At 40.2% G+C, this 13,472-nt stretch overlaps 1 protein-coding gene across 2 annotated transcripts in view; it reads right to left on the bottom strand.

Moving 5' to 3' along the window:
* The window catches only part of LOC137977678 (nesprin-1-like), a 182,666-nt gene that overhangs the window by 104,978 nt on the left and 64,216 nt on the right, over positions 1-13,472 (bottom strand). The window contains exons 38-49 of one of the 2 annotated variants that reach the window (XM_068824974.1): positions 12,154-12,399; positions 11,221-11,313; positions 9,959-10,042; positions 9,011-9,153; positions 7,896-8,085; positions 7,379-7,693; positions 6,105-6,383; positions 5,607-5,933; positions 4,494-4,832; positions 3,012-3,122; positions 2,387-2,593; positions 1,623-1,817 (exon numbers count right to left, since the gene is read on the bottom strand). In XM_068824974.1, coding sequence (XP_068681075.1) covers positions 1,623-1,817; positions 2,387-2,593; positions 3,012-3,122; positions 4,494-4,832; positions 5,607-5,933; positions 6,105-6,383; positions 7,379-7,693; positions 7,896-8,085; positions 9,011-9,153; positions 9,959-10,042; positions 11,221-11,313; positions 12,154-12,399 — 2,529 coding nt within the window. Of the gene's footprint in view, positions 1-227; positions 297-1,622; positions 1,818-2,386; positions 2,594-3,011; positions 3,123-4,493; positions 4,833-5,606; positions 5,934-6,104; positions 6,384-7,378; positions 7,694-7,895; positions 8,086-9,010; positions 9,154-9,958; positions 10,043-11,220; positions 11,314-12,153; positions 12,400-13,472 lie in introns of those variants that run through there. The other variant, XM_068824977.1, reaches the window with a different exon arrangement.

The raw sequence follows: 13,472 nt of genomic DNA, 5'->3' as shown, positions 1-13,472 counted from the left end.
GATCTTATTTGAAGATGAAAAAAAAAATTCACTTCTTGAAAGACAGAAATGACAATGATTTTCCTTCGCAACCCTCAATTTGATTTGATCAGCAGAGTTCATGCTGCAGACCACGCATTTAATAAAAGAACATGAATTTACAAACAAGCAAAACCGTTTATCTCATAATCAATCGACGATCACTTTCTCAGGTACAATTACTATGCAAAATCAGAATATTAACTCACTGTTTTTCCACGCCAGCCAAAGAACACAAACACACGGTGAACGACGGAAGACATGTTCAGTTGGGCATTCTTTCAAACAACAACACGTTACACCACAGCAGATGATTAGCATACAAGGGAAAGTGAGGACGTGATATTGACTGGTGATTTGTCGGAAACGACTGTTTAAAGTGACCAAGAAATCTCTGGAGACTGAAAATCATCGAGATCGAAATCAGTTCCGTTTACGCCGCATACAATTAGACAGTTTCTTGTTATATCATTCAAGCACGAAATGTTATCCCCTTAAGCTCTCTCTTAAAGTTGTAAATCACATTCACAGACAAAAGTGAAAGTTGCGGCAAGTGCTTCAACACATAAATATTCATGTAATGCCACTTTGAATAATATTTTCAGAGGTCAAGATTCCTACAGGAAAAAGGGACCTCAAGCAAAGGCGACATCACCGCGTGCGCAAATATTAAAAAAATCAAAATAAAGTGATTTACGTTTTGGCGCATTCTTTAGATTCACGATCCAATAGACAGCACTGAACGACGTGAGCACGAGATGATATTTCTGTAGCTTTTTCCCTTAATATTGCCCCCGTTCCTACTTATTGGAGAGTTGATACATATTGAACAAACGGAAGGAGCTTCAAAGTCAACATAATATACCGATGCGAATTCTGCTTTCAAGTTCTTAACGAGTTTCTCGTTTTTTATCACAAACACAACTTCGAAACTGAACGAGTTTTTCCATGGCACAGACAGCGCAGTAGTTTTGCGCAGCTCCACGATCTCAACCAGTTTTCATATGTCATATGTTGCACAGCAACGGGTTTCAGAGAAAATGTCCAAACTTACACTCAATAAATGGTAACAAGCAGTTCAAGGCAGTACCTTTTATGTATCTATCAAGTGCAATAATTGATCAAACGTTTTTTAGTTTTTTGTTCGTTTTTTGTTTTGGTTTTTTTCGTTTTGGTTTTTTTCGTTCACCGGCGTTTAAAGACAGTTTGGGAGAGGGAGAAGAGGAGGAAGCAGAAGATCAAAAATATAGATAAGCATACGAAGAAGCATACGAAGAAGAAAAAGAAGAAGAAGAAGAAGAAGAAGAAGAAGAAGAAGAAGAAGAAATAAAAGTAGAAAACACGAAGAACAAGGTCCCTCCAACAAGTTTCCTCTTGTCCGAAGTTCTTCGCTATCAGCAGATACTGGACAACAGTTAGCTTTATAGGGAAAAAACATGATAAAACATTAACTTCACCTGAATGACGGTTTGCAGCTAAAGGGTCCATAAGGAGACACCACGCGTGACGCAAACTGCAGCGTGACACAAACAGCGTGACCCTGAAACACTTGTTGAGAATGTGTGAAAAATGATGAAAGAGAATACTCTTGCTATTAAGCTCACCTGATCGTTCAAATGTTTTTGTAGCTTTTGCAGTTTCCCTTGAAGCTCATCCCATTGACTGTTGATACCTTCAACTTTGTTTATCACGTGACTGGCGTCTTGAGCGGTGTCCTGCAAGTGGCCAATCACTTCCTGTCCAGACTCGTTTGCACTTTCAAGCTGATAATTCAGACGTGTTATTTCTTGGTGTAAAACCTGTGGATAAAGAAATTATATCGTTTAAGTGCCTATCACCTCAACATCGTTAAGTGCCTATCACCTCAACAACTAAAACTTTCCACTCAATTTATTCTCCAAAAGTCTCAAGGGAGATTTCTAAACAAAGAAATTTCACATTTAACCATTAGCCTCGTAGCCATGAGTGAATAATTTTGAACGTGACCTATTCTGAAATCAATGGGCAACTTTCACGATGGCATCATTTCACTACAACTACCAGAATTTAGTTTGTTTTTCTTTTCTTTTTTAAATTTTGTATTCCAAGTTGGGCAAAAATTACAATAGCTCTAATTAGCATGAGGCAAGCAAGACCGGAAGGATTCTAGTGCTTGTAGTCAAATGGCGTCATCATGCAAATTAGCCACCGAAAAAAGTAGAAAGTGCAGGTCTCAAAAGAGATCAACACGCCATTCGGTGACACTGGTTGCAAGGCTTGCGGCTTTCTTGTTGAAGGTTAATTTACTGCGTTACAATTAAAAAACACTTACGTTCCACAAGCAAAACCAAGGCTGATTAAATTGAACCTAAAGAAATGGTGTACTAACCTTGAAACGTCTTACTAATTGCTTGGGATCTTCCTCATTTAACAATGACTCAATCTCCTGTTCTTGCATCTTACACTGTACCGTGAGGGAATGGATAGACTCGTCCAGGTTACTGACCGTGCTTAATGTACTCTCCAGTTCTTTTTGGCGCTCATTTGACGCGACCACGATAAACTCCATTCGGCCTCTCAAACTAGAAATCTCCTCCTAAAAAACGTGCAAGACATCATGTAAATAACGCAGGCGAGTACAATTTCTTCCACAAATTCATGATCAACCCATCAGTTCCAACGCAAGTACCCAACAACGAATGAAGTGTATTTTTTTTGCAGAACTCGTTTAAACTACGTAATCAGAAATTCAACGGGAAAAGCTTTGTTGGACTCTCAGGTATGTACAGAGAGTAAACTGAGGGGTCGTTAATAGATTAGAATGTAGCAATTCAAAGGTATCCAAAAAGGGGGAAAATACGGCTCTTAGAGTTAATTCGCCATAGAGCAACTTCAGGGCTCAACAACATAAGCTGAGTTCAGCTAACTAGCGGACTATTACTCCTTCTTTACCCTCTAATATAAACTTGAGATTAGGGAGAACTGAATGGAGAAAGCAGCGGCTATAAAGTAACCTGAATTTCGTCGCTTCCTGCAGCCCCTTCTCGGCCTTCCAGCAATTCATTTCCACCCTTCAAGAGAAGACCCACATCTTCTTGGTTCTGCTTGATCTCTTTCTGAAGAGTCTAAGATATAAATTCAAAATCATAAGGCAAAGTAGCCATGGTCTGTCGCTTAGGAAACGCAATCGGTTGCAGACGGACGTTAACAATAATAATATAAAAAGTAATCTTCTCAAATTGATAATTGCATCATGACGCACGAAGCTTATAAGACTATCCGAACCGAACACAAGCCAGGTTGTACAAATGAACTAGTGCTACTATGATCAAAAAATCATTTTTTTTCCCTTCAGATTTTGAAAGCATGTTCGCTTAACACCTGATTGGCAAAATTTTGAGCTTTGATTTTTATCCAAAGGCTGTTTATTTTGAGTGTAACGTTTGGATTTCACGGTCCGCCATTACTCACGTTCAAACCTAACCGACTAGACCTCAGAGGGTTGGATCTAGGGAAAAGTGACGTCATTTACTCAAAAGCTTAAAATTTCAGCGTGTAAACACAAATTATTATATACGCAAAACAAGAGTTTAAAAGTTTGAAAGCCCGAAACTCCCGCGCTGCATATTAATTCAGAAGCGTACATACGCATTGCAACCAGTGAGTCTTTGACGTCATTTTCTCCTCGACCCAGCTCTCTCAAGATTTTAAAGTTAGTAATGCGGACCAATTAATAAAAAAATTCCAGTTAAAATGAACAAGTGTCCTTTTAAAATCAGAACTTAAGACTTGGGTCACTTGGTGTTTAGTTAACATAGTTTTGAAATCCAAAGAAACTGAGGAATTATTTTTTGGTCGTAGAAGCACTTTAAGCGTAGTGTATGACGAGATGACTAAATTGAATGCAACTAATTCTACGCAGCCCTTATTTGATCAGCGTCAGAACAGTCTCATTTCCTTGTTTTCAACATTGCTTTTACTCTTCAAAAAAAATTAATCAATTAACAAACAAATAAACAATCAAAACTGAAAGATGACAAAAATCTCAAAACAACCTAAAGCCTAACGCTAACTGAATTGCTTTGAAAAGGCAAAAACTTCGATCAGTGCAAGAGTGCTGTTATGGCATGGGTGGGCTCCCTAGCACGTCACAAATGAGTCTATTTTTAGAATACCCGTTCCCGCGAAAATCAGTTGTCATGTCCCTGAAAACACATGGCAGAAGCAGTCACGCGTGACATGGTTTCTTCTGAGTGGCTAAATTTGGCGGCCTTTTGTTTCGCGCACAAAGCGTATCTAAAGAAAAATCCATTTGTGATTGAGCTGGGGCAAAGACGGCAAAGTGATAGATCAACACTCTTATCTAATTCACTCTTGATCAGTGTGATGCCAATTGGCCGCATTTCTGTACGATAATAGCGTATTAGAAACTGCAAAATTCAATTTATCGGCAACGGGACTACAGAAGGCTAACATTTGTACAAAATGGCCCTAACCTTGTGCTCAGAGATCTGTTGCCTGATTGTATCCGTGTCTCCACCAACAGGTTCCAGTTTACCCAGTCTCTTTTCCGTTCGAGTGAGAAATATTGAAATATTCCGCGCCAGTCTTCTGTACTTCTCCATCTGTAGCACGGTTGTTTCCAAGGTAACGTTGCGCGTTTCAAGGCGCTTCCACACTTCATCATAACGCGTGCTCACTGAGTTTAGGTCTTCTTCCAAAGGAGACTTAGGGGAGTCCCCTGGCTCCTTTGCTGCGATGCTGATAATCACTTTCCCTAGGCCAACCAGCATATCGATCTGAGCCTTGTACTGGACAGCTTCATTTTGCAAGACCTGAGGATGTTCAAGTAACACAATTAAATCTGTAGCTCCCCAACAACCACCGCAATTACACACTGCATTTTAAAGATAGTGAGTAAATGACGTCACTTTCTCCTCGATCCATTTTCGGGTGTCATAATTGCCTTTATAACTCAAGAACGGAGAGCATTTAATTCGTCAAACTTCACAGTTACTTTTCTTTTGGTTACCTTGAAAACATGTTAAAAGATCGGCTTTCCAAAACAAGCGGTTGGCAATTTCACAGATGGCTTTTCGGGCCCGAAAAGTTTTCGGGACTTTCGAGAAACGGGCCCCAGCTCTCTGAGGGCTTATCTGTCAGAACCACACCAAGTAATGGGGGACCGTTAAATGAAAAAAATAGAGCTTATTCACGATAGCCGCCATGTTGGATTTGTCTTTATCATGCAAATTAGCTACACACTTCTGAGGGGGCAAACAACACAAGTTCGAGAGGTTTTGAAGAACATCTTAGCCACACAGATGATTTGTTTCACGTTCATTGAATGTTTATCACCTAAGTAGTAAAGTAGAATGATTACACAAATTACTTCGATGTTTTTTAAGTGAAAAATGAGCAGATAACGAAGTAGAAAGTCAAAATGTCGGAAGCAATCAGAACTGAAGATATGAAATTATTATAAAAGGTACTTAATTCTAAATTCTAAAATGTACTTTTAGCAATGTTGTTTCAATATTTCGACGAGCCGAGCCGAGCCGAAGTATACCATTACATAATCCCTCGTTAACCATAGAAACTCGCCATACCTTTTGTTCCTTCATCTGCGAACCGAGCACGTCGGGATCGAGACCCACGGGAGGCATGGAAACTAGCCTCACTTCCATGTTGTCCAGCCATAAGGTCACTTGTTTGTAGACGGTATAAAACTTTTCCGACTGCTCTTGCAACTCATCAAACTTTGCCGTAGTGTTAAGCAGCTTAATGGCCAGCGCTTGCCAGTTCTTGTTCACGCGATCTAACGTCTCCAGGATAACGGATTGTTGTTTGTTTTTCTCCAGGTTAATCAGCTCATGGCCTCCCTGGTTGACAGACTGAAACGCTGGTCGCATCTTCTCCACTTCATTTTGAAAGTTCTAATAAACAAGATCACAATCCAATAAGATGGATGACCGCAAGTCCTAGGACACAGTGTCCCAATTTATCTGATATACACAATTTTGAGCAAATTAGCAATTGTGTATACAAGATAAATTCGGGGAGGAGGGCAATACGATTATCGCTAACAAAGATAATATATAACCCACCTGCAACTTCTCTTCAAACACGAGAATGTCATTAGTCACTAGTTCCCCGGAGTCGAGTCTCTTGATCATTCCCAGTTCCCAGCGTTCAAAGTCTTTCGCAATCATGATAAACACGCTTTTGAGTTCTTCCTTTCTCTTGTCTGATCTCTCCATCACCTCTGCCCAGAGTTTGTTCATCTGTTTCAGTTTAGATTCCTTTTGCTTCTTCTTTTGCAAGTGAAACATGTCGTTGAGTGCTTCCACTGAAGTTCCATTGCGGCTTACGTCAGTTTGGACAACCTGAAAAAAGGACAACACCAAGATGCTGTGAAATGGATCACAGAAGCGCGCATAACCGAGTTACCTTTTTTGACCCGAATATACACATAATCTTCGGCATGTACTCGGAAAAAATGTGATCTAAACATAATGCGCGTTCAAACAAGTGCCGTTTTACTAAAATCGAATTTTCGACTTTCGCACTTGATGTTTTGGATCCCGTAGTTTCCATCGACAACATTGATTAAAAGCTACTCACAATGTACTACTGCAGCAGAACATCCCTCCCAATTACATTCAGCGAGCTACTACTCGTGTACATGTAGTGCATCCGAAATGCTCTCCCATTAAATAACATCAAAACAAAAAGACGTTTGGCACGTCCTTAACTGAGATAAAATAGCGCGAGCCTGCCAATTTTTTCGCAGTCTGAAAGGAAATAAGTTAAGAGATTTTTTTCCCATCTTCCAACAGCGTTTCGACAAATAGCTCAGCTTCCACTATGGATAAATTTCTCTCATCTTACGTATCCAGTTAGCGAATTTAAAGGCACATCTTCAATCGACAGGCATAGCGTGCCATGGAACAATTTTCATAAATGAAAATCCCTCCAAAGCTGACATTTATCCAATCAGATCGCTACGATAAGCAATGCGAATTTCAATACCAAAAACAAACGGTCGAAAAGCCTGTCGATTGAAGGTGGGACTTTAATGGGGTTTTGAATTTGAAAAAAAAAAAAGAAGAAGGTTACCGAAATAGCTAATAAACAAATATTTCAACAGAACTGAATTTTAACCAGTGCTGTAACTAAGGACTCCCTTAAAAATTGCCTGAGGATAGAATTAGACATATCAAACGTTTGCCCGCTGAAAGAATCGACAGCGTTATAATTCTTTTCAGGTGGAAACCCACTGTTAACTGCGACCAACCTTTTGGCGTCTGTTTAAGCCACTTGCTATTTCGAACCCTTCTCGACAAGACGTGACGGAAAGCTCAGAGTTACTCATAAATACCTTAAACTGTTGCGCCTGATTCCTGAGTTCAACGAGATTGCGTGACACTGGTGGTAACTTGTCTAGCTGTTTCTTTTGCTCAGTCAATGCCTTGATGGCAGTGTCCAGTCCATCTTTGAAATTCTGCGAGGTGGTAAGGGCGGACTGGAGCTTAGCCTGGTACACAGAGATGTTCGCACACAGCTCATCATACCGCTGGCTGATAGTCTTTGCGCGCTCAAACTCCGGGCTTCGAATTAAGCCTTCAATGCTGTGACCCAGTACCCCGACGGCTACAATCTCCGCTTGATGGGAATTGACCTCCGTTTGTAGCTCCTGCAACAAGAAACAAATCCAATCAAACTTTAATCTACGAGTTCTTTGGGACAGTACGTGTACTCTGCGTCTACAAAATAATGCAACGCGCGAATTTTAAGACAACTACAAAGACAAGCTGTGCAAAACCATAGCGACCCACAATCCAATGAACACGACTCTTAAGTGGTCCGACGACATTCAAGGCAGAAACGTGACGTACCTTCAGTTCATTGATTTCTTGTTTGATAATGGCTGGATCTGATTTCAACGGCCGCGCCATGGCCCGTCCCAGTCTATCCTCTGCACTGTTCAGCCAGGGTAACACTTGAGATGCTTGATTATCGTACTCGCGTAACTGGCGCCAAGAGCGGTCCAAGATGGTTCCTTGCTCACTCAGCAGTAGCAAAAGTCTAAAAAAAAAGGCATAAAAGTAACGATTCAACGCCAGGATTGTTGTCTTGATCGAAAGAAAGATCATCTGTTACTTCCTTATATCACTACAAAATACAGTTAGCGGGGTAGCACCGCAAACGAAAATGTCGCAAATATGAGAGAAATTGTAACCATTTAGCGACTATTCCATCTTGTTCGCGTTGTATAGTGTGGGCAAACTAAAACTGGGTTGGTAGGGAGGACGCTAAACTGAATACACAGAAAAAAAAAAAGAAATTTTTGAGGGACTCTTCATATAAGCCTGGTTGACCGAGCTCGCTCGCTTTCTCAGATCTGGTCTTAGCACTTAAACCTTTGTAAAAACTTTGACGTATTCATATAAATCGGCAGCAGTGGTCTTGGTTTCCGAGGCTGAGATCTCCGTTGCCGGGATGGAAAATTTTCCAAAAGAATACTTCAGGGCGGTTACCGGGATGAAAAAACATGCAATGCATTTTCGTGATAGAACGGAGAATACCCAATTATTGAGTTTTAGAATCATTTTTTTTCACATTCAGATTTCCCGTGCGCCACCATCTTGGCTAATTGTGACGTGCACCGGTTGCCCTTATTGTTTTCACACAAAGAGCTTTTGTTTTGAAACAATAGGACAATCACGACAAGTCACAATAATTATTCAAGATGGCGGCTTCCAGGAATTTCAAAACCAAAACAAATGTTTTTGACGTTCATTTGTTTTTTTGTTTTTTTTTTTTTGGGTACAAACGCTTTCATTGGAAAAAGTTCGAAGAAGTTTGACCGTAAACTTAATGGAGTGGAGGCTTATTTCAAGTTCTAGTCTTCGTTTTCACTTGAACAATCCTTCTCTTTGTTTTGGTTAAAAACATGGCGGCTTCATCGCCTGAAAAAACACCCAGAACGGCTAAACGGTGTTGTATTTACCTGTTGTAACGTTCGTTGATATCTGCTAGCTTATTTTCTAGTACCCAGGACTTCTCATTAGGGTCTGAGATGACTTCAGACGGCGACGTGACATCTGCGCTTTCTAACGTTGCTACAGATCTCTCCAGTTCTGCATGGAAAACCTGCGAACGAAAGCGTTTTACTTTGATTAGGTAACCATTTCGCTGTTTTACTCTTCGATGTCAGCACCCTTGAAAGTTGGGAAATATATCGGCGTTACAAAGACTTAAACGGTAATCGAGCTTTGAACTAGCACTTTTTTTGTTAGTCCGAGCTTTCAGGATACTTTAATTTTTAAATATTATTATAAAGGGAGTGTCTAAGTAAAATTTAAAAAAGGAAGTACATGTACCAGGACTTTTAGCCCAAATATAATACTCAATTTCACTCATAACAACGGTTTAACGTTTCGCTCTCTGTATTTTCTTCACTACTCAAAGATTGTGATAAGATTAAAGCAATCGTTTAAAATGGAGTATTTTATCAGTAAAGGCTAACCTTGAGCTTATACACCGCTTTGATAAAAGGAATATCAAACTTCGCTTTTTCAAGTTGACTGGCGCTTCCACATGTTAAACACTAAGCCAAACGTTTGTTAAAAGTTCATGGCACGCAAAGCAATGGAAAATGGTACGACCGTGCAAGAGGCGGACCAAAGACCGTCAGTTTTTTCGCCTTGTTATCGAGTGAGATGCTTCGCACAAACAAGACGAGATTGCAAAGCCATATGTCAAATGTTTCAAGCGAAATTGGTTACGGAAACAGTCGGTTATGGCAGCATATCTTTGAACAGCTCAAAAACGCATAAATTTAAATAGTTGGATCTCCAAGTGAATCTGCTGAAAAGTGTGCAGACATATTCAACAAATAGCTCTTGCTTCTGAAAGCTGCAATGTTCAAATGATAATAATGATGTTATTTAAGCACCTTCGCCTCATGCAGGAAATCTTCTCCGCTCTGGTTCACCTCTTTTAAGTCTTTCTCGTGTTGTTTGACATCGTCAATAAAATGCTACAAAAAAATCACAAAATAAAATTTAAAAATCCAAACTCATTGACAAGCCAAGCGCAACAAATAGGAAGGAAATTGGAAGTCAACCGAAGAAATCCAAAAGACGCAACGTTACAAAGATGACAGAATAAAGGATCAAAGTGGTTTAAGGCCGACAGTTACCTATGCATACTTTCACATTAAGAGCGGTGATTTTGCCAAATATTTACACCTACACAATGTAAATGTCATAACTAATTACCCCAAAAGGTGACACAGAAAAGAGAAAGCAAAGACCGAAAGGGAAAGCCCAGAACATTTCATAGCGTTATAGTTGTTCATGGATCTCCATTTGACCAGCGTCTTCTTTCCCCGTTAAACTTGCCGTACACAGCAAAAACATGTAAGCTCCACCAAATAAAGGACCATCGAATAAAACTGAGATAGATTTTTCTCGGAAGTGAGAGATAACGAAATGTCCTGCTGAGTTCATTGACTTCTACACCTATTGCGGGATGCAACACGCACTTAGAAGTGACCAGCTCACAAATGTCCTGATAGTGCAGATGGTAGGGGAGTGTAACGCAATCGCACGGCCACGGGTTCCAGTCCAGTTCCAATCCTGGAATTTTCAGTTTTCTTTCGCAACTACTTAAGTTTCTTCATAACTGCGATGACCACTGAGACCTTTTTTTTCTCATTTACATAACTTGTTGCAACAAGGCGTCATGCAATAAAAAATCGAATTTTGCAATTGATTTGTCGATTTGTGAAAGTTTGTTTTCGCTAATCAGAGAAACTATTAGCCATAACAAAATGAACAATTTATTGTGTGACGCTAATGAGCCTGTACATTAAATGTTGAAGATAACCTTGTTTTGCCGGGCTTAAATTTTCATAAAACTATATACACAGAGCTTTTTTTTTTTAATTCAGTACTGAATTGATAAAAATAAGATGATCAATGCTAACAAGAAAAAAATTGCCAACAAAGAAGCTCCCTAAATTATTTGCACGATGGACTCTTCCTTTGACAGCCAGGGACCATCTTTGATGGAACGAAGAAACCATGGCTAAAATAGGGACTGGCGAAAGTTTAACCTATACTTTCGACAGTTGCGATGTTGTCCCTAAAATCTTCGTCCCCGCTCGTCCCGACTGATTGCACCTGGGTCTCATGGGATGGTCCAGTTTCTTACCTGGTGAATTATTAGTTTATCCTGGGCTTTTTGAGAATCCTTGGTATTGTGCAGAACGGCATTTCTTTGATCTTCAGCTCGCTTAAGCCACGCCTGAAAAACAACACGACTTGACATTAACGCCGAGAAAACATTCTGATCCTGAAAATGGCAACCAAGGTGTATCATCTTTTGTAATTGCTCTTTGGAAAATTTGACCGCATTTTGTAATGCTATTTCTGTCGCAGCAACTCGATTCAATATTTTGCCGCATCAAAATTGCATCAAGTTGCGAGCAAGTTATGTGCATACGTGCAAACGTAATTGACCACTTCCCATAGGGACTTTAAAGGGCCAATGAAACACAATTACGACAGGACAGAACATTCAACAACAGCTGTTAAGAATCCCAACTAGCTTAGGGCAACCCAGTTGGCTATTTCCAAGTGCAGCTGAGAAGTTGAACTAGGGACTACCAGGAACAAATTCATCGAATGGTCAAAACGTGTCTTGAACCCGGAATCCCCAGATCTCATGGCAAGCGCCCAAACCACTGGGCCACACTGCCTCCTCGAAAACTCGAAAATCTTACTACATCGCGGTGACAAATCATAGCAAAAACACGCTGAAGTCACACTGGTTTGCAAATAAGACTATTTTTATTTAATTGCAACTTTAGCAATTTACAAATCTCTCTATATGATGCTCTGAAATGAATTACGAAAGCCTAATAAAGAAGAAATCACACACCGGGGCAAAAATATCTTTAATTAGTAGGCACCGTCCTTAACAAACAAATAAACCGGCTGCCCACTTTCAGAAACTATAGTCTTTCAAAGGGTATAGGCCACAAAAGGTTAGTTGCAATTACTTTTCTTTTCCCTTCCCCCAGGGTGGTTTTGCAGTTGTATTATTTGAACTTACGATATTCAAAACCTAAAACTCAAGGCATACCAAGAAGGGATGTAGCAACTCCTCAAACTTCGTGAGCTTCTCGTGGATCCGAACAAGTCTCATGTAACGATTGTCAAGCTCGGCTTGCAGTCGTCCCCATCTCTCTTCCAAAATGCTCATTTTCGTGTCCAGTTCGGCCTTTTTCGTCGGCGATAGAAGCTGGCCGCTGCCCTTCAAAAACTGCTTGCTTTCGAGGAGCATAACCTCGACTGGTTTCTTTCGTTCATATACTGCTTTGGTGAACCGCTGTCCAAAACAAAACATTATGTTGGCTCATGGAGAAACAGGAAAATAAACCAACCATAGCATGGATAGCAAATCCCGATAATTAATCTTAATCGAGTACAAATAAGTTCAGTTAATTTTTACTGTACAGGATCGAAAAATCCATGTGGATTTCTCCGTATATATTGGACAGTGGACTTAAACATTAATAAAAGACCATTGCTATGATTTTCATAATTCTGCAGAATCTCGCCTTCGTTTTGGCTTCCATCAATCAAATTTCCGAACACAGCCGGGAAGATCGGCTACGCCTCCGGAAAGTGAATTGGAGTTTTTTTTTAGTTCACAGCTTGAATACCATTATAGTATCTTTTTAGAGGTTCTTCATTAAAAAGATTCGTTCAGATTCCATCGCTTTCCATCGACGAGGAGTTCGAAAGTGGCGTGGGAACCAAAGATGCTGATTGGAAGGTTGTGTCATCCATAAATTAATTTTGGCATCCGTGGTTTCGGCTGAACTCTCGGCTTGGCGTCGGAAGCTTGATTGATGAAAGCTAAAACACAGTTTGGCCGTTGGCGCTTGAAGATGAGATACCGCAAAATTATGAAAATCGCAGTAACAAACACAAAAGCAAAATGAAAAAAAAAACCTCCTTTATTATATTTTCAGGGCCAGGTTGTTCGAAAGCTGATTAACTTAATCCAGGATTAGCGTAAACTTTCGTTTCATGTTTTCAACTTTTTGGTGAAACTTTCTTTCGCTTATTTTCGTTTTTCAAGATTGACTTCCTCTAAAGTAAAGTTTTGCCGAATATCAGCGTTGAAAAGCATTCGGGAGTACAGAAATAAACCTCTTGGTTAATTTTTAATCTGGGATTAGCGTTAATCGGCTTTTGAACAATCAGGCCCAGAACGACACCTTTCCACATTTTCCTAGCAGAAAGAAGGAGGCCCAACCTTACTGACCCTACTTTAATGGCGTAGCGCCCACGTGTCGCATTTCTATTACCGCCGCATCCGAACTTGTGATCGGAAGATCACCGGTTCAACACCTGTAAGGAGCACTCGGCTTTTTCCGAGTCACTATCGATTAG

The sequence above is a fragment of the Montipora foliosa genome, chromosome 11 (assembly GCF_036669935.1).
Source record: "Montipora foliosa isolate CH-2021 chromosome 11, ASM3666993v2, whole genome shotgun sequence".
Classification (NCBI taxonomy): Eukaryota; Metazoa; Cnidaria; class Anthozoa; order Scleractinia; family Acroporidae; genus Montipora; species Montipora foliosa.
This window is presented reverse-complemented; position numbering and strand designations above follow the sequence as displayed.